Raw genomic sequence first — 23679 nt, 5'->3', positions numbered from 1 at the left:
AGTATTCCATTGTGTATATGTACCACATTTTGTTTATCCATTCTTCAGTTGAAGGGCATCTAGGTTGTTTCCAGGTTCTGGCTATTACAAACAATGCTGATATGAACATAGCTGAGCAAGTGCTCTTGTGGTGTGATTGAGTATTCCTTGGGTATATGCCCAAGAGTGGTATAGCTGGATCTTGGGGGAAATGGACTCCCAATTTTCTAAGAAAGCGCCATATTGATTTCCAAAGTGGTTGTACAAGCTTGCATTCCCACCAGCAGTGGAGGAGAGTACCTTTCATTACTTCTTATTCCATAGCTGGCTGTGTGGCTGGGTGGCTGGTCCCTGGAGTCCTCCTCTCCTTGTTCTCTTGCTCTTTCTTCTTTTCCTCACAGGTTTCTCATTCTATTTATTCTCTCTGACTGCCAGTCCTAGCTATTTCTCTCTCTTGTCTTGCTTTTGGCCATTCAGCTCTTTATTAGACCATCAGGTGTTGTATACGGGCAAAGTATCACAGCTTCACAGGGTTAAACAAATGCAACATAAACAAAAGTAACACATCTTAAAATAATATTCTACAACAGCAGCCAGTGCTCTCAACCACCAAGTCATCACTCCAACCCCAAGAAACTCATCTTAACTTACAAATAGTAGTCACCTTAAAGTGGAAGATTGGAAAAAAAAATCATTAAGAAAATGGGACCAAGAGGCAAGCAGGCATTGATTTAAACTAAAACTAATCAGAAGAAATTAAAAGGAACATTTACTTCTAATCAAGGGAGCAATTAAGCAAGAAGACATTACAATCCTAAATATATACACACCAAACTCTGGTGCACCCAATTTCATAAAAAGCATATTACTATAATTAAAGTCATAGACTAACATCAACCCATGAAAAGTAGGTGATTTCAGTACTCCACTTTCTCTAGAAGACAAGTTGTCCAGACAGAAAAATAGACAGAAATACTTTAGAATTAAATGACATCATATATCAAATGGACTTAACAAATATCTACAGAATATTCTACCCAAATGCTTAAGAATATATATTCTCCTCAGAAGCCCATGGAAACTTCTCTAAAATAGAGCACGTCCTGGGACACAGAATAAATCTTAACAAATTTAGGAATGGAAATAACTCTGTGTGTCCTACCTCATCATAACAGAGTGAACTTGAAACTAACAGTAAGCAAATCCCTAGGAACCCCAAATTCATGGAGAGTAAACAAGATTGACATACCTTTGGCCCAACTAACCAAAAGAAAAAAGAAAGAAAGCAAGGACCTAAATGAACACAATCAGAAATGAGCAGGGAAACACTACAAGAAATGCCAAAGAAATCTAAAATATTATAAAGTAATACTTTAAAAACTTGTAATTAAGTTGGAAAATATAAAAGAAATAGGCAAAATCAGGGCCTGGCACACTGTGAGTAGTGCTACCCCTGGGCAGGTGGTCCTGGGTTATATAAGAAAGCAGGCTGAGCAAGCCATAGGGAGCAAGCCAGTAAGCAACATCCCTCCATGGCCTCTGCATCAGCTCCACCTCCAGGCTCCTGCCCTGAATTCTAGTCCTGGCTTCTGTCACCAGTGGACTCAGATTTGGAAAGTGTAAGCCAAATAAACTCTTCCCTCCCCATTCTTTTTTTTTGGGGTGGGGGTGGGGGAGGTGTTTATCATAGCAATAGAACGCTAACCAGAACACGAGGTAAAGAGACAAAGGAAAAAAAAACTACAGGCCCATATCCTTGATGAACATATGTTTAAAAATCTCAATAAAATACCTGTAAGTTGAACACAGCCATATAGCAAAAAGATTTCACACCATGTTCTAGTTGGCTTTATGCCCGAGATGCATGGATGATTCAACATATGTAAGTCAATACACATATTATATAAATGGACTTAAAGACAAAAATCACATGGACATAGACAATAGATGCAAAAAAAAATAAAAATCAGCCTTTGATAAAATCCAATATGCCTTTGTGATAAAAGTCCCAGAGAGAGAAAGACTGGATGGAACATACATACCTCAACATAATAAAGCTTATAGATGACAAACCCACAGATGATACCATCCTGAATGGAGAAAAACTTGAAGCAATCCTATTAAATTCAAGGAGGAGTCAGAGATGCCCACGCTTCTCACTCCTTTCCAATTTTGTGTGCTGAAGCGCTAGTTGGAACAATAATGTGCTGTGGGATGTTCTATATGGCAAATGTGTTGCTAATTAGTCGATAAATAAAACACTGATTGGCCATTGGCTAGGCAGGAAGTGTAGGCGGGACAAGGAGGAGAATAAAGCTGGCAAGTGGAAGGCTGAGTCAGAGAGACACTGCCAGCCGCCATGATGACAAACAGCATGTGAAGATGCCGGTAAGCCACGAGCCACGTGGCAAGGTATAGATTAATGGAAATGGATTAATTTAAGCTATAAGAACAGTTAGCAAGAAGCCTACCACGGCCTTACAGTTTGTAACCAATATAAGTCTCTGTGTTTACTTGGTCGGGTCTGAGTGGCTGTGGGACTGGAAGGTGAGAGAGATTTGTCTTGACTGTGGGCCAGGCAGGAAAACTCGAGCTACAATAATGTAAGAGACAGAAACTAAGAGGATACAAGTAGGAAAAGAAGTCAAATTATCCTACAAAATATAAAGCATGGGCTAGAGAAACGGCTCTGTGGTTAAGAGGACATATTCTTCTTGCAGAGGACCCATGTTCGATTCCCAGCTCCCTCATCAAGCAGCTCACAACTGCCTGGAACTCCAGCTTCAGGGAGCTGACCCCTTTCTTACATCCTTGGGCACAGCCACAAACACACATTACATATACATAAATAAATAATAAAAAGTTTTAAAACATATAAAGCATAACCAGCCTTGGGCAATTTCAACTTCCCCTTTCTTTTTCCTAATATAAGGTTTGAAATCATAAGATCTTGTCCTAAGGAGGAAATTTCGTCTTAACCCCCCCATGGTAGGAACAGGAGTTCTGTCAAACGCTTGGGTTATTCTCTCCATGCACGATAACTCTTTCTTTTTCTGGTTGTTTTGATCTGTTCACTGTCTGGGGGCTGTTTCTCCAGATACTTTAGGCTATGAAATAGGAACTAAGAAGGGTTTAGGGCAGGTTGAAATGCCCTCTTGCTGAAACAGTTAAATAGCCTGTCCCTACATTTTAAAAACTCCACAAACCTCAAAATGTCCTTGGAAAGCAGGCCCTGTGGGGTCATAGACTTTATAACTGCACAGAGAGCCAAGGAGAGAGGGCTCCCGGGGAGACAGGGAAAGCGAGCTGTCTCATACTTAAAACACTCCATACTTGCAAATGTTTTACTAATCCCTTTCCTCTTTGATACTAAAGGTGACGAGGGAGCCATGAAGACCATATCTATCCCCAGTGCTGCCAGGGCAAGGCCACCCTCATGGTTGCACTCGGGAGTCCTCCCTCTCTGGGAGGAGCTGTCGAAGGCTGTGTGCTCAAGAAAGAGACCATACTATCAATGACCATGCTTGGGAAGAGAAAGGGGGGAGTTGTTTCCTTTTCAAACCAAACCCCGAAAAAATAAAATCAACAGAAGCCAAGAGCTGTTGTCCTTAATGTCCTTAAGACTGATTGCGCCATTTTCCTTGATAGTGGAGCTTATTTTAAAAGCCTCAGGGGATGAGAGCTGAGCAACACTGTGGTTCACTGGTCTCTCCACCTCATTATGGTGTGCAGGGTCACAGAGGTACAGAGATCTAACCCCATCCCTAGAATAACTGTGGCAGACTGCGGATGTGAGCAGACAGTGAGTGCCAGGCTGTGAGGATGAGGAGAGAGCTGCTGGCAGCCCTTCCCTTTTCTCCTGCAGGATGTCGAGATACGCAATTCTGTTCCTCCCTCAGGGCTTTTTAAGAACTAGCAAGAGCTGGTGAGGGACAAGTTTGGGCTGGATGAACCGGGTCTAACTGAGGGCCGCCGCCGTCTGAAGTAGAGGCAGTCTTTTGTCTCCCTTGAACCTTTTCTGGCTTGTTTTGGTGGCAGTAATCTAAACATCTTCTAAAGAATTCCCCCTTCCCCATCATCAGCTTTGATAGCTGGTAATTCTCTCTCCCACCCAAGCCACTTTATACAGTGCTGGACTGGCCCCGAGACCCAAGATGCCCACAGAGTTTGAATATTATATTATATTAAAGCTGCTTTCACAGGGATGGTCATAGCTTGAACAGTCTCGCTATGTGGTCCAGGCTGGCCTTGAATGCTCTGCCTTCTTGGTTTTGTCTCTCAAGTGCTGGGATCTCAGGTGTGCATTACTATACCTGGCTGTCCTAAGTTCTAGTTACTAAACATCTTCAGTTCTGTGGTAACCAACCCTTCCATTTCCCTCAATAACCAGGTTCAAGTTTTCATTGCTCAAAACCAACAGATAAAAATTTATGTCAGCTTATCCCAGCTACCAGCCTCCCTGAGAGGCTACATTCCCATTCTGCAGAGGAAACCACTTCTGAACGCCAAGATGCAGAACCAGTCAATGCTGGAGCAAGCATTGGGTTCTGAATCCGAAGCCCCAGATGTCTCCTGTCTGCTCTTCATATCGTCAATGCGGTGTTCAGCCTGTCCAGAACACACTGCTTTCTTGGCGTCTTACCTCAATATAATTTGCGCTTCACCCAGTTTTACCCACACTGTAACACAGGCAGCCCTCGCCCTCTAGTGGTGGGTATCTCAGTGACATAGAAAATAGACTGCTCCTCAACCTTGGAACCCTGTTACTCAAAATCGTTTAAGAAGTCAGTCCAATAGCCTTGTCTTAGGGTTTCTGTGGCTATGAAGAGACACCATGACCGTGGCAACTCTTAGAAGAAAAACGTTTAATTCGGGTGACTCGCTTACAGTTTCAGAGGTCCATAATTATCATTATGATGGGGAGAATGACGACGGTCTGCAGGCAGACGATGTGCTGGAGAAGTAGCTGAGAGTCCCACATCTTGCAGGCAATAGGTCTCAGTGTCATACTGAGGGAAGCTTGAGCAAAAAGACCTCAAAGCCCACCCCCACAGTGGAACACTTCCTCCAACAAGGCCATTGCCACTCCAACAAAGCCACACCTCCCAATAGTGCCATTCCCTCAGGGGGCCATTTTCTTTCAAGCCACCACCAGCCTTGGTGGCAATCCAGGCCCTCTGAAGACCAAAACCTGACCCCAGGTTTCTTTGTCTCTTTCTCACAATGTGCTCTAGACACAGAGTTCCCCATCCACCAGCCCTCCCCACATCTGCCCATTCCCACCATCACCTCATGAGTGGCACTTACCTTCCTTCTGGAATGACCCTTTCATGCCTGGTAAACCCCTACTTTACCTTTCCAGGCGCCAGAAAAGTCCATTTTCTCTTGGCCCTTTTCACTCCTCCTGCTCCACATGGAACCGACACACCCACTGCTCTCTAGACAAGAACCTGGGATTGTAATCTGATGTCAGAGCAAACATGGACCGTGACTGTTCACTGTGACCACGGGATTTCACGTTTTCATTTTCTCTCTGCTCACCTTGGGAGCAGAGCTGTGTCTCACCTGTGAGTAAGCTGCTGTGCATGGGTTAGGCCAGACTGATGGTACCCTTTCTCTTGCTAGCGATGGGCTGTTGCTTGGGCCTGTCAGGGAGGAAAAACAGGCTTGCAGAGCGTCCCGTTAGGTACTTCCTAGACAGCCTGCATCACTCACTTATCTACCTCATACTGCCCATCCTCATCAGAACCTCCCTGCCTAGGCAGTGGCATTTAGTTAGACTGACACTTAGCTGTGACCCTGCGAACTCAGGCGTACCTGGGGGTTCGCAGGAAATTCGGAGGCGCCAGCCTTCCTCCAGCTTCAGTAAGCTGCCAGGCTCTGAGCTAGCAATTCCGTGGGTTTTTTTTTTTTTTCTTTCTTCCCATTTTACAGATAAGGACTCTGAAGCTCAGAGGGGGGAGTCACTTAGGGAACTGGTGCAAGTAATAAACGGTGAGAGCTGTGATTCGGGGGGCCTTTCGTGTTAGGAAAGGTGTCTTTCCACACCCGACCCTCCTGAGACCGGCCTGGGGTGCTAAAGAGTGTCCAATAGGTGGCAGCAGAGAGCCAGTCAGTGGCCTGGGAGGTACGTGGTGCAAGTTCTCACCTGGGACAAAGGCAGGGCTGGCGTGCAGAGCTGGGGTGTGGGCAGCGTCACGGGAACAGCTCCCCCTGCCGCGGCTAAGCATTTTCTGTGCGAGCACGCAGGAGCGCTATCTCATTTAGTCTCACGATCCACCTGCGCAGCGGATGCCTTTAGCCTCACGTTCTTCAGATGAGTGAACTGAGGCGGTCAGAGTTTAGACCGAATAGATGCGGAGCAGGCAGTTTGGATTGCAGCCCCAGCTGTTCACGGGGGAAGAAAATGCAGTCCCTTGGAAGTAACAAGGCTAGGGGTGGTCGGGCCTGGTTTGGGCTGGCTCCAGTATGCTTGAGGCCAGTCCAAGGACAGTGACTAAGACCTAACCATGGAGGACTTCCCGGAGGTTGTGTGAGTCCAAGAAACAGGGTGTGGTAGGATTTTATTTTTCAGGCTAAGGTTCCCGGAGCATCCACACAGATCATTTGGGTACTGTAACTCTAAAGAATCCGGAACCCCAGTGGCTGCAAGGCACTAAAACCCCCAAAGATGCGCCTGTAGATCTAGTTAGTGATGGCGGCTTGGGTTTCACAGAACAGACAAGCTGGAGAGTGTACACCTGGCATACGGCAGTGCTATCAGCATGCTGCATCTGTCCATAGAGCCCCTCTGTGGGAGGAGTTGATGAGAGTTTCTTAGATGTCCCCACCCTGGAAGAATGCCAGAACATACTCTCTGAATCGGCTCCTGCCACCAGAGGATGCGACTGAGACCTGGGAGCTTCACTTTGCCCTGAGATCCAAGACAGCACCTCCTTCGTCCGTGGTCTCAGTGGTCTCGTCCTGATCATCCAGCACTCAGCTTGTTTGTAGAGTCCCCCTGGGCGCAGACATCGGGCTCCTTAGCTCAGAACCGCAGCTCTCTTTGTAGATCAGCGATCACCACTAGCTGGATCACCGGACGTAACTCCGAGGGTTAGACTGAAGTTGCTGCCTCCAGATCTGAAGATACCGCAGGTTCGCATCCCTCCCAACTTTTATACAGATCTCCGGACACAGACTGGTCGGGGTGCGTGGACCTGTCTGTAGTTGCAGCCCTTGGCAGAGAGGCAGAGGTTCAGTTCATCCTTTTCTCGAAAAATTAAAAAAAGGGGGGGGGGCGGGGGGAGCTGGAGAGATAGCTTAGCAGTGAAGAGCTCTGAGCGCTCTACCAGAGGACCTGGAGTCCATTCCTAGTACCCACATAATGGCTCACACCCATCTGCAACTCCAGTTCCAGGGGATGCAACACCCTCTTCTGGTCTCCTTGGGCACCAGGCACACTTGTGGCTCACCCACATTCACCCAGACAAAACACCTATACTCATAAAATATGATTTTTAAAAATATTAATTTTTTTTAGTTTTCGGTTTTTAATATAACTTTTTAATTTTAATATAACATTATGGCTGACTTCTTTGAAAATTTCAATCATGCAAACAATGTATTTCTATCATGTTCACTTCCTATACCCCTTACTTTTCCTAGATCCCCCCCACTTCCCTTTACCAACTTTATATCCTTTTTTCCTTGTTTCTTTTCACTGAAAATGGATTTTTCATACACTATATCTTAACTACAATTTCCCCTCTCTCTACTCCATCCAGTTCCTCCCCTCTTCCCCTCCCCTCCAGACCCACTCCCTTCCTGTCTCTCATTAGAAAAGAACAGGTTTCTAAGAGATCACAGCCAAACATGACAACATAAAGTGTAATAAGATAAAAGAAAAACCGTCACATCAAAGTTGGACAAGGCAAACCAACAGACCCTCAAGAGAAGGAAAAGAGTCCTAAGAGCAAGCACAAGAAACAGAGACCCACTTGTTCTCACACTCAGGAGTCCCGTCAAAATACTAAGCAATAGCTATAATGTATACGCAGAGGGCACAGTACAAGCCCATGTTGGCCCTGTGCTTGCTGCTCCAGCCTGTGAACTCATGTGTGCCTTGCTTCGTTGATTCAGAGGGCCTTGTCCTCCTGGTGTCCTCCAGCCCCTCTGGCCCTTACAAACTTTCTGCCTCTTCTTCTTTGGGGTTCCCTGAGCTTTGAGGGAAGGGATTTGATGGAGACCTTCTACTAGACTTTCTTTCCATGTAGTGCCTGGCTGTGGGTCTCTGCATCTCTTCCCATCTGCTGCCAGAGGAAGCCTCTCTGATGATGACGGGATAGAACACCGATAGGAGTCATTTTAATGATTTTTTTCTTCTTTTTTCAGACCAGTAGTGTTTTGTTTTACCCCAGGTCTCTCAGCTAGCTAGTCTCTGGATCTTGGTCACCCATGCAGTGTTGGGTATCGGTTTCATCTCATGGGGTGGGCTTCAGGTCCAATCAGACAGTGATGGGCTGCTCCCACGAGTTCTGTGCCACTGTGGCCCAGGATATCTTATGGGCAGGTCAGACTGTAGGTCTTTAAAAATCTACCGACCCACCCGATTCTGGGCCAGCTCACGCTCTGGTTCTGCCTCAGTGCCTTTGCACTGTTGCTCTACCTGAGAAGATTTTCCTCCTTGTTTTCCTTTCTTTTCTTTCTTCTTTTTTTTTTAAAACATGGCCAGGGATTGAACCCAGGGCCCCATAATTGCTCTGCCACAGAGCCACACTCCAAATGCCCTAATGAAAAGCACGGCCTTCTCCTTGCTGCCATTTAGTTCTTAGTTAATGTCTGTCCTTTGCAGAAAAGTGTAGATGGACTTTTCTGTTCTACCAGCTGCTCCCCAAATAACCACACAGAGATTTAGTATTGATTACAAGTGCTCAGCCAATAGCTTAAGCTTGTTTTTAGATAGCTCTTATAACTTAAATTAACCCATTTCTATTAATCTATGTGTTGCCCTGAGGCTTGTTTATCTCATGTATGTACTTCCCATCCTGCTCACTCTGCGTCTCATGGCATCTCCTCAGACTCTGCCCTTCTTCCCAGCATCCTCCTAGTCTGGCTCTCCTGCCCAATCTCTTCCTGCCCAGCTATAGGCCAGTCATTATTATTAATTATTATTAACCAATTATTAACCAATGAGAGTAATACATATGTAGTGTTCAAAGATTGTTCCACAGCAGAAAGGCTTCCCCTAGGATCAACTCTCTTCTTTCTCTGTTCTGTGTGTCCCTTGCTAACTCTAGTGACAGTCACTAAGTTTCCAGGAGGCTCATATTACCCTCACACAAAGCAAACTCTTGTTCATAGCCCAGCATGGAAACTAGAATCATAGACTCTGAGATGATATGGCCCTCAGATGTGAGGGTAAGGAATCATTGCGGTCAGTTCATCCAAGTCCTAGCTGATGGAGACTCTTGTACTCCTTAATCTGGGGTGGGTTTGTCTGTCTGTGATGGTTAGGGAAGGCCAGTTAGCAAAGGTGACCACTGTGCCATTGCTACATGCTGGATTTTGACGGTAAGTAGAATTATCTCTAGTTTAGTGGGAGTCTAAGTAGGTTCACCTTGAAAAGGAAATTTTCACCTGTCTCTTACAAGCGCATGGAAACTCACAATCTTCAGTGGACAGTTAACCCTAGGGCCACCACACACAATGAGGACACAGACTGTTGGGGCTTGTTTTCCAGACCTCAGCCTATCAACTCTTCATTTCTTTGGGGTGGAAGTCAGGCACCCAGTTAAACTTGGGCTTCAGATAAACTATGTACATATTTGGAAGCAGGTCTCACTGTATAGCCCAAGCTGGCCTTGAACTTGTGATCTTCTTGCCTCAATGTCCCAAGTGCTATTACTGTAGGCACGAGCCACCATGCCTTGCTCAAAAAAATAGAATTTTTTACTGTAATTTTATCCCAACAATAAGTGAGACATTTAAAAAATTTTTTGATTTTTTGTTTTGTTTTGTTTTTTGTTTTTCGAGACAGGGTTTCTCTGTGTAGCTTTTTGCCTTTTCCTGGTACTCACTTGGTAGCCCAGGCTGGCCTCGAACTCACAGAGATCCGCCTGGCTCTGCCTCCCGAGTGCTGGGATTAAAGGCGTGTGCCACCACCGCCTGGCTTGATGTGTTTTTTAAATAACATTTTATTAAAAATTTCATACAATATATTTTGATCATATTCCTTCTCCACCTAGACCTACCCTCTCACTCTTACCTCCCTACCCACCCAACTTTGAGTTCTCCTCCCCCTCTTCCTCCTCTTCTTCACCTATGGAGTGCAGTTTGGGTTGCCCAACTACTCTTGGGAGTGGACTCTGCCCTAGAGTGTGGTCACCCTATCAGGGTCAACACCATTAATGGAATCTCTCTCTCTCTCTCTCTCTCTCTCTCTCTCTCTCTCTCTCTCTCTCTCTCCTGCAGCTATTAAATACCTCAGCTGGTGGTGAGCTTTGTCTGGTTTGAGTAGGTCTTGTGCCCGCTGTCAGAATTTCTTTACATGCAGCTACCCTGTTGTTTCTGGAGAACACTGTCTCCTTGGAGACACCTACTACCTCCAACACTTACACTCTTTCCGCCTCGTCTTCCTCGAAGATCCCAGAGTCATGCAAGGGCAGATTGTGACATGCAAGTTGCATTTAGGGCTGAGCACTCCATGGCTGAGGCATTTTTAGAGTAAGGAAAAAATATACTACATTAGAAGTATGACAAGAATACTTATTTATGTGAAATGCAAGTTTACCTGGACACCCACTAGGCAGCTTAAAAATGAATAGCTTCCCTGGGGTAAAGTGTTGGGATTGGGGAAACACAGACCACCAAAAGCTCTCTCTCTCTCTCTCTCTCTGTTTTCCCTAAAGGGTAGAATGAAGTTAGTTTCTTTCATGCCAAATAAGGAATCACAGACAACCCGTTAGGAATCTAAACTCATGACTATCATGAGACTCAAGATCAAGAATGAAAAAAAAGTGGGTTTTTTTTTTGTTTTAGATTAATAGCCAGAGAAGCCGTCTTCACACACACAGCCAGTCAGTCAGCGCGCAAAGGACTGTCTCCTCAAGAAGGTAAGAGCTCTGGCTACTTCCAGAACAGGGCTTGGGGACTCCTTTGTCCCCTCCTCAGGGTTTTTTTTGAATCTCAAGTGTCAGCAGAATTCCCCTCTCCCTGTCCCTGTTTGTAATTGTCTCACTTCTGGAGTCCACAGTCTCTTAGATTCCCTCTCAGTCCTCCAAGGTTGCCAAGAATGGCGACGGGGGGGGGGGGGGGGGGGGGAAGGGACCACGTGTTGCTGGTGACAGGAACCCCTTTGCACTAGATGTAGTCTGTAGTCGGTCACCCAAAGGGACTTCTGCTGGCTTGAGTGGGTGAGGTGCGCTTGTCCTGTAACTGTTTGCCAAGGCTCTGAGCTTGAGGAAGATGCACACAAAAAACAATGAATGCAGAATTAATTGACCCTCTTGTCTATCAACACAGGCTTCATCCCTATACTACCCATCTGAGATGATCCGTGAGATCAACTGTAATTTCTTTTTTATATCTGGGAGGGGTAAATTACATGCAAAATGCCCCCTATAGAAAGGAGTCACAGGGTAATAAAGAAAGTCCTGATTTTGCTCTCCCATAATCCCTATTCTTCAAAAATGGAGCTCATTAATGTAATTCCATGGGGATAGGTCTTTAAAATGTATAAAAACCATTAAAAAAAACTACCCCACAATAATAGCAAGGAGTGAAGCTCTCGTTACTGCTTTTTAATGAGCTCACTTTAATTATAACCAATGTAGTCTATGAGATTTTTGTTGGTATTCATTTACACACATTTTAGGGTTTGGTGTGTGTGTGTGTGTGTGTGTGTGTGTGTGTGTGTGTGTGTGTGTGTGTGTTTGGGTTAGATGTGGTGGCACACACCTTTAATTAACTCCAGCACTTGGACAGCAGAGGAACACAAGGGCTGTCTAGTCTACATTTTGAGTTCTAAGACAGCCAGGGCAGCACAGTGAGACTCAGTCTAAAAAACAAAACAAAACAAAACAACAAAAAAAAAGAAGAAGTTTTTAATTCCTAGGCATGAGACCTGGATAGACAGAAATAGAAATGGAACTGAATGGGAGGAGAAACAAAGTACCAGATGAAATGAGGTTTCATTTCACTGGTTTGTCTCAGGTGATTTGTACTTGGCCAAAAAGAACAGGTTCCCTTGTTGAAAAGTGGGTTTGGAAGATGCTCTGTCACTGCTACACACACCCTGGCCAGCCTTGGGGTGCGGTGCTCTGGGAAACACATCTCACTGAGGGTTGGAACCTTCTGCTTGGCCAGAGATTGATGACAGAGGTGATTTTGGAGAAAAATAATGCATCTTCTTTTCTTTTCTTTTTTTTTTTTGTTGTTTGTTTGTATTTTGAGACAGGGTTTCTGTGTGTAACAGCCCTGGCTGTCCTGGTACTAGCTCTGTAGACCAGGCTGGCCTCGAACTCACAGAGATCCTCCTGCCTCAGCCTCCCGAGTGCTGGGATTGAAGGTGTGCGCCACTACCGTCTAGCTTCTTTTATTTCTTTTAAAATTTATTATTATATGGTGTGTGTGTGTGTGTGTGTGTGTGTGTGTGTGTGAGTGTGAGAGAGAGAGAGAGAGAGAGGGAGAGGGAGAGGGAGAGAGAGAGGGAGAGGGAGAGGGAGAGGGAGGAGGGGCAGTGCACATGTAGGGCTCAAAAGACGATGCCATGGAGTCATCTTCTACCTTTACCTGGGGTTCTGGGGATCACACTCAGGTTGCCAGACTCGTGTCGCAAACATCTTTACACACTGAATCATCCCTCCAGTGCCACCTCTTGTTCTAGTAACTGCTGCCCTAGGCCAGTAAAGCTAGAGAAAGAACGAATAAAAACCTCCCTGATTTTATCATAGAGTCAAACTAAAGGCCGGGGAGACACATTCCCCCATGATAACTCAGTTTTAATTGCTGTGTTTCATTCGTAGTTTCTTCTTAGACCTTTCCAGTAATTAAAAGGCATCTGAAACCTGAGCTATTTCTAAACCTCTTGGAATTAGTGAGAGGAGGTATGAATCCCCACAGGGAGGACCTAGAGGATGTGCTAGCTGACACCCATCCTGGGGACACTCTCTGTGTGTCTGTGAGATGCTTGAGGGTGTTTTGGATATACTGAACAATGTCCACACACTCTTCCTTTAGGTGTTCTGTGCTCTGAGTCCACACAATGCCACGGGAAGAGGCTCACTTCGGTTACTCCAGGAAGGGCCACGGCCACTCTTACGTCACCGCTGAAGAGTAAGTTAAAAAGCAGACCAAGCCTGCAGACTTCCACCCACACATGCCAACCACTGCCACCGAGGGAGACCTGGTGGCCCTAGAATGCTCTCACTCACACTTCTCTGGGGCCAAATGGAGGGGAGCTAGAAGTGAGAAAAGTTAGAAATTGCTATTCTTGTCTGCATTCTCGGGCCTTGGTTGTTGGTTCTCAAGTTGGGAAACATCTGTCCAGGACCCAGACACCTCCTTCCTTTAGCCTATCCCATCAACTCCTCTCAGGACTCCTGCGGGAACTTTGTAGACAGAATAGCATTAAGTTGCTAAAGAGCCAGTGTGGCCCCCATGGGACTGGACTAGGCCCTCTGCATAGGTGAGGCAGTTGTGTAGCTTGAACTATTTAAGGGGCCCCCTGACAGTGGGATCAGAATTCGTCCCTGGTGCATGAGCTGGCTTTCTGGAGCCCATTACCTATGGTGGGACACCTTATACAATCTTGGTGCAGGGAGAGGGGCTTGGACCTGCTTCAACTGAATGTACCAGGCTCTGCTGACTCCCCATGGGAGGCCTTGTCTTGGAGGAGGTGGGGATGGGGGGTGGGCTGGGGAGGAAGGCTGGGGGGCGGGAGGGGAGGGGAGAGGAGAGGGATCTGTGGTTGATATGTAAAATGAAAAGAGAATTTCTTAATAATAAAAAAAGAAAAAAATTCACACTCACACCCACACATTAAAAAAAAAAGAAAAAAAGAAAAAGAGCCACTGTGGATGAGGGGCATGTGTGTGGGTCTCAGCCTGCATGCAGACTTCAGTCTGAAGATGGTGGCCATGACTTTTGCACAATAATGTCATCCTACAGGAAGATATGTGGACTTCTGAGTTAATTAACAATAAGTATTTATGTGATTACTACTTCTAAGAACTAAGTACATGGTTCAGGGATACTGTTCTATATCTCCGAAAAGGGCCAGAGTCCAGTGGGAGAGTTAGGCGGGGAGTAACTCCAGTATTTGTAAGTGCCCTTAGGGGAACACCGGACATACTCTGCGGGTGCTAGGAATGTGGTTGGAGGTGAACCTGAGCCGGGAGTCCAGCCAGGCTTTGATTTAGACCAGTGGTCTTCAACTGTCCTAATGCTGAGACCCTTTAATACAGTTCCTCATGTGATGACCCCCAACCACAAAATTATTTCACTGCTAATTCATAACCATAGTTTTGCTACTGTTATGAATCATAACATAAATATCTGATTTGTAGGGTATCTGATATTTGATCCCTGTGAAAGGGTCTTTCGATCCAGGGGTTGCAACCCACAGGTAGAGAACCACTGATTTAGACCATCTTTATGCCGTCTGTTCAGAACCCCTGCAGATCTGCTCCCCTTGTAGAAAGAGTTTCTGGAAAATCTTACGTAAACTACACAGAGTCAAACAGCAAACAAGGTACAGACTCCATCAACGGAGTCTAGCTACGAGAATTTCCCAGTGGATTATCCATGCCACAGCATGGCCAGTGGGAGGTAGGAGTGGTGATACATTCTAGCAAATTGTCTAAACAATATATGGCCAATTGTCTCAATACTCATCCATACTGCATATGGATGACTCCACTTAAACTATATTCTTCTTAAACTAGAATTTTATTATCTCCCATTTAGTAGTCTGGGAGCCTAACCAATCAGTTCCCTTCTTCCTTGCTGTCACCCGTGGACATTGCCTCTGTCTAAGTGAGGATGGGATGACATCATCTTTGTGTTCCCCAACAGAACTGAGAAACCAAGGGAAGGCTGGGGCCATTATTTCCCACTGCACACAGCCCCTCTCTCTACGCTCCACATCATGACCACCATGTCTGCCTGCGGTGTTGTAGGGGGGCGGGGGAGGCTCAGAGAAACTAGGGGACGTGGGGTGATGTTGGGATTCAAGTACAGCTCTGTTTGCCCACGAAGCACTAAGCTGGCAGGCTAACAAAGGCAAATATTTGCACAATCCCATTCAAAGAGAGGAGAGGCCGGAGATCAGTATCTCTAACTGCCAAGCTGGAAGCTGGAAGCTGGAGGCAGGCGTTGTGGGCTCAGTAGGCTGAAAGCTGAGTCATCCTTTGTGGTGGGTAGCATTCATTCCCAGCTGGCGAAGCTGGTAAAGCGGCACCCACAGCCAATGCAAAATTACTCTCCGGGTCTAGTAAGGAAGATGGATGCCAGCAAGCCACTTCACCTTCAGCATGAGGAACTGGTGGGGGCCTCGAGGAGACAAAGCCACAGAAGTAACACGGCAGCCCAAACCGCAGGATGCTGCGTCTGTCCCTGGGGCTGAGGGGACAAGTGGAAAGGCAATTGGAACCTAAAATGGAGGGGAGCGACCCCACAGAATGGGGCCCACATGACTGAAGGGGAATTCTGTCGGCTGGTTCCTGTGTGCTCAGGCGTCTGGCCGGTGGGGCACTGGTCAGCTGGTAGGGGCATGGAGAGGCCAGTTCTGGGAGTGGCAGGGAGCGAGCTGGCAACTGAGCTGACTAGCAGTGTGAAGAGCTGCTATGGGTGATGCCCGAACAGAGCAGGAAGCCAACTGTCGTGGAGACTCTCCTTGGACACTGTGCAGAGGCCCACGGGCAAAGCAGGAGTAGGGTTTGGAGAGGCCAGTGCCAGCATCCAGGGCAGGGCATAGGAAGGTGGGTTTGGAGTTGGGGACAAGCTTACAAAGGGCACCTGGGACTTTTCAGCATCGTGTTAAGTAACCCTTTCACTGGAGGCTCATGCTTTCTTACATCCTGACCAAAGTGCTTATGCAGGGTCAGTAGAGTACTATGATGTCTTCCAAGAGCAAAGAGAGGTCCCAGGTTCCAGCACAGAAGAAAAACACCCACTCAGTCTGCATATATGGATGCCATCATGTCCACTGACATCACCAGAGGCCCCAGCACAGTGCAGTGACACCTTGAACCTCAGTCCTTGAAGGAGGGAACCACAGAGTACCTGAAACATCGTGGAACATGATTTTGTGTAGGGTAGTGAAAGAGACCAGGGAAGAACATGAAAAAAATCACCATACAAGGCCACCAGTATCAGGACCCAACTCATCTCGTTGTCTGTTTGAACGGGAGGGTCAGACACAGGGGAAGCAGGACATCTACAGTGAAGCAATACATCTCTGAGGTGCTTGGAGGATATTTCTCCTCCTTTGAAATCTGCCAAAGGTACAATGAGGAAGAACGATATGATGTGAATCCCCATAGCCAGTCAAAAAGGGCTATCCACCTGCTGACCATTGGCTCTCTCTGAAGCCCCAGTAGACAGGGGTTTTTACACACCTGAGTGGGAATGAGTCATCCAGAGAGCTCGCCTAAATGCAGATTCCTAGATGCTGCCTTCAAGAGGAATCAGTTTAGGCCAGGCATGGGGGCCCCACGATCTGAGCTTCAATTGCACCTTAGGTGACTGCTGCCCGTGTTTGAGTGACTGAGGAGTCCTGCTAGGCTGGGCAGCGGCTCCCTGTGGCATGTCTGGCATTCTTTGATGTTTTATGCTTTCAATCACTTGTGTGTATGTTTTAAGTACAACGTGACCGGGCATAAGAAGCTGGAACAGAGCTCTGTCTGTGTCAAGACGCTCAAAGAGCGAGCAGAGGGTGAAGCGAGAGCACGTGCATGCTGGGAACTATGTCAGCTGTCTTCAATCATAAGAGCTACTCCTTGTGACAGCGTCATCTTAGACGGATTTTTTTTTCCAGGAAAGCACTGGACAGTGGACCTAGATCTCTGAATCCTAGAGCTTCCTTGATGGCTGTCCAGTACCACTTACTCTGCTGGTTCTGCCATGTGCTGGCTGTGTGGCCTTGAGCATTTTGACAGCCTGATGTCAGCTGTAAAATGAGCTCTCCCTAGCTCAGAGGATTATTGTGAAGAGAAAATGAACAAGGGGGATGGGTAGCACAGCACCTGGCACAGTATGGTGTCAGAGGTGGTTCCGATGCCTGGGACCTGGGGATCTGTGTCACACAGTTGGTAGCGCTACACATGGGTCAGCCTACACCACTAGGGCAGAGCTTCCCTCTGGAACAGCCCTCTTCCAGATCTCTCCATCCCACCTAGAGTTGGACAGGACAAGCTTGATGCCTTGGCAGCCTTGAGATGCGGGTAGGTGGTCCTAGCAAAACTCCCTCCTTCGTCCACCCTGGCACCCCCTGTGGCTACTCAGTCTAGGACACATAACCCAGCTCGGCAGAGCATTTTTTAGCAAGTTCACAGTCTGGTCCTCAGGGCGTATCATGCCGACTGGCAGTGCCGTGCAGGAACACACACGCCACTGTTTCTGGGACCTTTGCAGCAAACTGTAATGTTTCCCAGGGAACCCTGGACACAGGACACAGCGGCTGGCTAAGAGCCTCAGAACAGCACCCTGATGCTCAGGACAAGATACATAGATAAGTGACAGCGTAACTCTGCACTAGATCCAGCTCAGGCTCTTCTCCCAGGGCCACAGGGAACCTCAAGCTCAAACCCTGACTCTGCCTTGTGATAGCTCTGGGTGGCAAGCCATTGGTCCTCTGAATTTATTTCTTCCTCTGTGACGTGGAGATAATGATTGGTTCCTTGCTGCAGAATTAGGACCCTGGCTCATAGTCAGTGTTCATTTCTACTTCTATTTTCTGGATTGAGTTGGAAAAAATGCTTTAAAAGAGCTGTGTTGAGAAGAAAATATTAATCTATTTTGGTAAATATGCTGTCCATATAAGGGTCAGGTGCCAGGGCACCCCTTAAGCTTGAGGCTTGGGTGTTCCTAAACTAGGCCCTGTCCTTAGATATTGGCGCTGGAGGTCTGGTCAGATGCCCTTTGTAGGAAATGGCAAACTATCTGGAGACTAGAAGATGCTTTTCTGGACCACGAAGAGGGAGAAGGTTGATTGTTTCATTGCTGTCTGGAACGATGTTTCTGAGCTGCGTTGGACGTGTCTATCTCTTGGCCCAGGGCTGCAGGGATTGGCATCCTGACTGTGGTTCTGGGAATTGCTCTGCTCATCGGCTGCTGGTATTATAGAAGAAGAAGTGGATACCAAACCTTGACCGTGAGTGTGGTCCCCTGAAGGGTCCCATCTTCCTCTGAACTTCTGGGGATGCCATGCATGTGTGTGCATGTATATGCCGAATTCCAAGTTCTTCTGACTCTGTCATACTAACTCTGTCATATCACGGTATCCAAGGTCTTCCTGAGGATGATCACATCAGCATCATCCTCCCTGCAGCATCAGGGGGCACCACGGAATAGTCTTCCTTCATCCATTTATCTGTCTATTGGTCCTGTAAAGATCACGTGCAAACTTGTCATACCGCTAACAATAGAAGGGGCCTTGAAAACCTGAACATTTGTGTAGGTTCCAAAATAAGTCTGGGCTTTTTGAGGCCAGCAAGGCACAGCAAGGAAGGGAAATTTACACGTGATCTCAAAGGAAAAGCAAGTGTTACATAGTAAAAACAAATCTTCAAAAACGAAAGCTGGTAGGAGTAGGGTGCCTCAGCAGTTAAGCGCACTGGTTGCTCTTCCAGAGGACCCAGGTTCGGTTCCCAGCATTCACATGGTGGTTCACAGCACTCTGTACCTGCAGGCCTAGGGGATCTTCGGGCACCAGGTGTACACATGGTGGTGCACAGACATACGTTCTGGCAAGATACCCATACACATAAACTGAATAAGTAAACTACAAAATTAAAGCCCCTAGCTAGGGACGGTGGTAACTTCAGCACTTTGGAAGGCTGAGGCAGGAGGGCAGAGTTCAGGCCACCAAAGGTGACCAGGAAGAACCTGTTAAAAAAAATATCCCCAAGCAGGCTTTCAAACACATCACTTCAAAATTAGATTGTCATAGAATCATCAATATACATCGTCCTAGAAACAGCAAAAGCATACTAAAACACAAAGCACTGAACTCAGGTAGGTGAAATATGGCAAAGTGGACTGAAACTTTCAGGAGTGTAAACCCTCTGTGATTCTGACCCACACTTCTCAAGGCTGCAGAAAACCTTCACTCTGTCCTCTCAGGAGGAAGGGAGACCCTAACAAAAGCCCACCAGTGCCTGCCCAGCCTGCCTTCCTGGCATGGCCACGCCCCCAGTCCCCAGGCTTGGATTATACTCCCATTTCTTTTCTTTTCTTTCTTTCTTCCTTTCTTTTTCTTGAGACAGGGTTTCTTTATTTAACAGTTCTGGCTGTCCTGGAACTCACTCTGTAGACCAGGCTGGCCTCGAACTCAGAGATCCGTCTGCCTCTGCCTCCTGCGTGCTGGGATTAAAGGCATGCGCCACCACTGCCTGGCTACACTTGCATTTCTTGAGTGCCTGCTATCTGTAGCCTTGCAGCTGAAAAGTTTCTTTTCCAGGAAACCAGGTGGCACCTGCGTCTCTTTCTCTAATTGCCCTTGTAGCTGAGGGTCCAGAATGTAAACCAAAGAGGCAAGGCACATTGGGACCCACACATCACCAAGCAGAGTCCCCTAGTGAGTTCACACTAAAGTGTGGCTAAGAAGACTCCAAACAAACTGCAGGAAAACCCGAGATTGCCCTAAGCCTAGAACTCCTGCCCATAGGGTAATGCCATGTCCACGCTGAGGAGGGGAGGGACTTCACTTTCTGCCTGCTGACTCCACCTGTGCACCTATGGCATGGAGTGATGACATTATCTTGCAATTGGTTATTTACTGTTTGGTCCCCTGACTCAACAGTCACATAAAAGTCACTCAGTTGTAGGGCATTAAGATTTGGCTTCATTGTCCACCCTGGACTTGCTTGGTGACCTTAGATTAATTTTTCCTAGTCATGACAAAAAACATAAAGAAAAAAAATGTTTCTTAGTTTTTACTTCACACATCTTCATCTTTTACGTTTATTTTTATCTCAAATTATATGTATGTGTGTGTCTATTTGTGGGTATGTGCATGAGAAGTGCCTGTGTCTGTAGAGGCCAGAAGAGGGTCTCCCTGGGGTTGGAGCTAGACAGTGTGAGCCACCAAATGTAGGTGCAGGGAATTGAACATAGGCCCTTAACAAGAGTAGTAAATGCTTCTAACTGCCCCATTTCTCTCTCTCTCTCTCTCTCTCCTCTCTCTCTCTCTCTTCTCTCTCTCTCTCTCTCTCTCTCTCTCTCTCTCTCTCTCTCCTCTCTCTCCCCCCCTCCCCCCTCCTCTATTTTTGATGTGTATAATGTTTGCCTACGTGGATGAAAGAGCACCACATGCATGTAGTACCCACAGAGGCCAGAAGGGGGACATTGGATTCCCTGGAACTGGAGCGATGGATGGTAGTGAACCATCATGCCAGTGCTGGGAACAGAACCTTCGTCCTTTGCAAGAAAAGTAAATGCTCCTAACCACTGAGCCATCTCCTTAGCCCCATCTCCTTATTTTTGAAGTACAATTTCATAAATTGTTCATTTTGTAGATTCAGACTTCCCTTTCTCTTCAAAACTCCCCAGTGAGGGTTCGCTGGTGCCAGGCACTGCCTTGGCACTGTCTTTAGTTGACTCCAACAACTCTGAGAAGTGGGTTTAACCATCTTGCTACCACAGATCTAACAACTGGAATTCACAGAGGAAAGGGAGTGGCCCGAGGACCCACAGCAAGTGATTGGCAGCAGCTAGCTTAAAGCCCATTTTAAAACCTGGTCCCTTTCTCTTTGCTTTAAGGGACTCAGTTCTTTTTGTGTTTTTTAAACCACTCATTTTTCATGACTTTATATTTCAGGAAAAAAGGCTACATGCTGGTACTCAAAGTATCCTGAAGGGAAGATGCCCGAGTGAACAATACTCACGTGATGGTCTTGGTCATCAGGACAGTCCACTGGCTTTTCAAGAAAAAACCCATCAGCCTGTGGTAGGTGGAGAGTGTGCATCTGGGCATTTTCATGCCAGCTGCTTTCAGCTCAAATGAACAAAGTGATTTCCACTGAAAAGGCAATGCGAATATACTGAATGTCACTCAACTCTTAAGTAACCAACAATGGTCGAAATTAGGGCTGGGACCGTAGCTCATGGTGGAGCACTTTGCCTTGTATGCACGAGGGCCTGGATTCAATCCATACGACTGCCCCTCCTCCAGAAAGGCCAAAGTGATCATTTTTGGTTTGTATATTCTATAATAAAAGTAAACAAAATCAGAAGTAGGTTTTCTTAAGTTGTATCTTCTTATATTTAGATTTCACAGTCAATAATGAGAGTCCTACATGTAAGAGCCACAGCATTATTTTCTTCTATAGAACTGAGCCCCCACCACATGTATTAAACACTTGAAACATTAGTTTGGAAGTAGTTTTGTGACATATATTCAGAGACAGAACACATGAAAAGAATATGACTTATTGATTTCATGTTGAAATGACTGTAGTTTGACCACTGTATTTTATCTGATTCACCTGCTTTCTGAAGGTGAAGCTATTATGAATTTAAGTTCCGCCTGTGACTTGCATGCATTTGTGCTCCATAGCAGTGGTGCACATTAGGGATAGCAAAGCAATGGACACTGACTATTGACTCGGATAACTGTGTTTGATTCTTAGCCCCATGACTATTTGTGACCTAGGGCAAGTGACTTTTCTGTGCCCCATTTTCCACTTGACAACATCTCCTAGAATTGTGAGCATTAACTGAGTGATTGACACATTTGTGCTCAGCTGGTAGATAAATGTGTCTCCCCAACCTCCATGGTGTCGTCTTTGGATGATGTCCATCATTGAGCTGCCCCTCCCCCCAGCTCTAAATACACCTTTAGACACAACTAACAGGGAAATATGTGGTGAAGATGGCACGTTTGTTGAGTGCCACACAGGATTCAAGAATTCATGGGCGGGCGAGTTGCTTCAATGGATACCTGCTGCCAAACCAGACAACTTTAAGATTGATCCTTGGGACCCATGGGAAAGAGAGAGCCCATTTCCCCAAATTATTCTCTAACACCCACATGTGTGCTGTGGCACAGGTGCTGCCCCTATAAACAAAATAAATGACTAACTAAATAAATGTTCTTTAGTTAGGACTTGGAAACTCTGACATGAGCAATCTGGGCATAAATACACTTTCAGGTTTTGGGAAGCCTGTCTTCTCATTTTCCTTTCCTGCCAACGTTTCAACATATGCATTTATGAAATTTAACAACTATTCCATTGGACAAAAAAATATGTATGAACATTTGGAAGCTTCAGTCCAGAGCAAAGGATAAACGTGATGCAAACTGTTGCCTTCTCCCTCCCCAGAACACGAACTCTGCTGCCGAGCTCAATTTCCCCTCTTCATTCTCACAGGTTCCCAACGCTCCACCTGCCTATGAGAAGCTCTCTTCAGACCGGTCGCCACCACCATATGCACCCTGAGCGCCAGCAAGGGGCCAAGAATGCTGAGATGATTCCCCTCACACTTTTGCTTTAAGGCTGGTAGACAACCGTGCTTTTCTTTAGAATGCTACATAATGTGCGTCTCTACTAACAGGCCAGTGTTACGTTCTTGTTATGGCAACCAGAGAAATAGTGAGGAATGGTGAGAAATATGAACCTGGGAAACGCTTCAATAAACATTTTAATGCATATTATCTGTCCCAGAAGTAATACTATTAAATCATCATCATCATCATCATCATCATCATCATCATCATCATTTTGAGGGGTAAACTCTCTCTAATGGATGACCTGGGAGCACCTGATTTCTTTGTGAAGAAAAGATTTTTTTTTAACTTTATTTATTCTTTGTGTCTTTCACATCATGCATCTCGATCCCATTTATTTCTGTCCCTTTGTATCTGCCCTCTGCCCTTGCAACCTTCCCCCCCCAAATAAAATAAAGTTTAAAAGGATAAAAAAAAGGAAAAAAAAAAAGGAAAATCTCATCATGGAAGCTGTATTGTGACATAGTGAGTCACACAGCAAACCCTTTGTCCATACATCTTTACTTGCAAGTGTTCCTTGCAAAGAGCATTGGTCTGGTTGGAGGCCTCTGGTTTCTGCTACACTATTGATGCTGGGCCCTCACTGGGACTCCCCTTGGGTATCCTGTTGTGGCCCTGTGGCATGGAGATCCTGCAGCGTTGGGTCTGCATGACTGGCCCCTTCATTTGCTCCAGCAGATCACAGATGGGGTGGATGTTGGGGTGGGCCAACTCATAACCCTGGTTCTGGGCTTGGGTAGTTGCAGGGTCGGTCGGCCTGCCAGTGTTCCCGGTCCTCAGGACCAGGGTGAACTCTCAAGCGTCCCCCCTCCCTCCCTGTGCATTCACCCTCATAGCAAAGAGCAAGGGGCAGGACCAGTTCTGCTTTCACCTCCTCAGGAGCGCTCTCCCATACTTACCTCATCAGGGCCAGCTCTACCATGTTGCTCAGGTGAGGTGCCGCAGTTGGTGAGGGGCAGAGACAGCTCTCCTGCTCTATGACCTCAGGAACA

General features: G+C 46.4%; 1 protein-coding gene across 1 annotated transcript; it reads left to right on the top strand.

Moving 5' to 3' along the window:
• Positions 1-4813: 4813 nt before the first annotated feature.
• Mlana (melan-A) lies at positions 4814-22831 on the top strand. Its single transcript, XM_059253769.1, has 8 exons — positions 4814-4941; positions 6009-6106; positions 7031-7168; positions 13198-13293; positions 14629-14710; positions 18235-18331; positions 20999-21127; positions 22551-22831. The coding sequence occupies exons 1-8, from the start codon at positions 4814-4816 to the stop codon at positions 22617-22619; spliced, it is 837 nt and encodes a 278-aa protein (XP_059109752.1). The 3' UTR covers positions 22620-22831.
• Positions 22832-23679: the final 848 nt, after the last annotated feature.

Source organism: Peromyscus eremicus, chromosome 1, assembly GCF_949786415.1.
Source record: "Peromyscus eremicus chromosome 1, PerEre_H2_v1, whole genome shotgun sequence".
NCBI classification, from domain to species: Eukaryota; Metazoa; Chordata; class Mammalia; order Rodentia; family Cricetidae; genus Peromyscus; species Peromyscus eremicus.
The sequence above is the reverse complement of the archived record's forward strand: the minus strand, read 5'-3'. Positions and strand labels throughout refer to the sequence as shown.

What these genes read in the sequence shown, in the direction of transcription:
- Mlana (XM_059253769.1), top strand. Translation starts at nt 4,814, where the DNA reads ATGACCGTGGCAACTCTTAGAAGAAAAACGTTTAATTCGGGTGACTCG. An exon ending in TCTTACGTCACCGCTGAAGA is followed by an intron (nt 13,294 to 14,628) that starts GTAAGTTAAAAA and finishes CCGTCTGTTCAG; the next exon opens with AACCCCTGCAGATCTGCTCC. An exon ending in AAAAAACCCATCAGCCTGTG is followed by an intron (nt 21,128 to 22,550) that starts GTAGGTGGAGAG and finishes TCATTCTCACAG; the next exon opens with GTTCCCAACGCTCCACCTGC.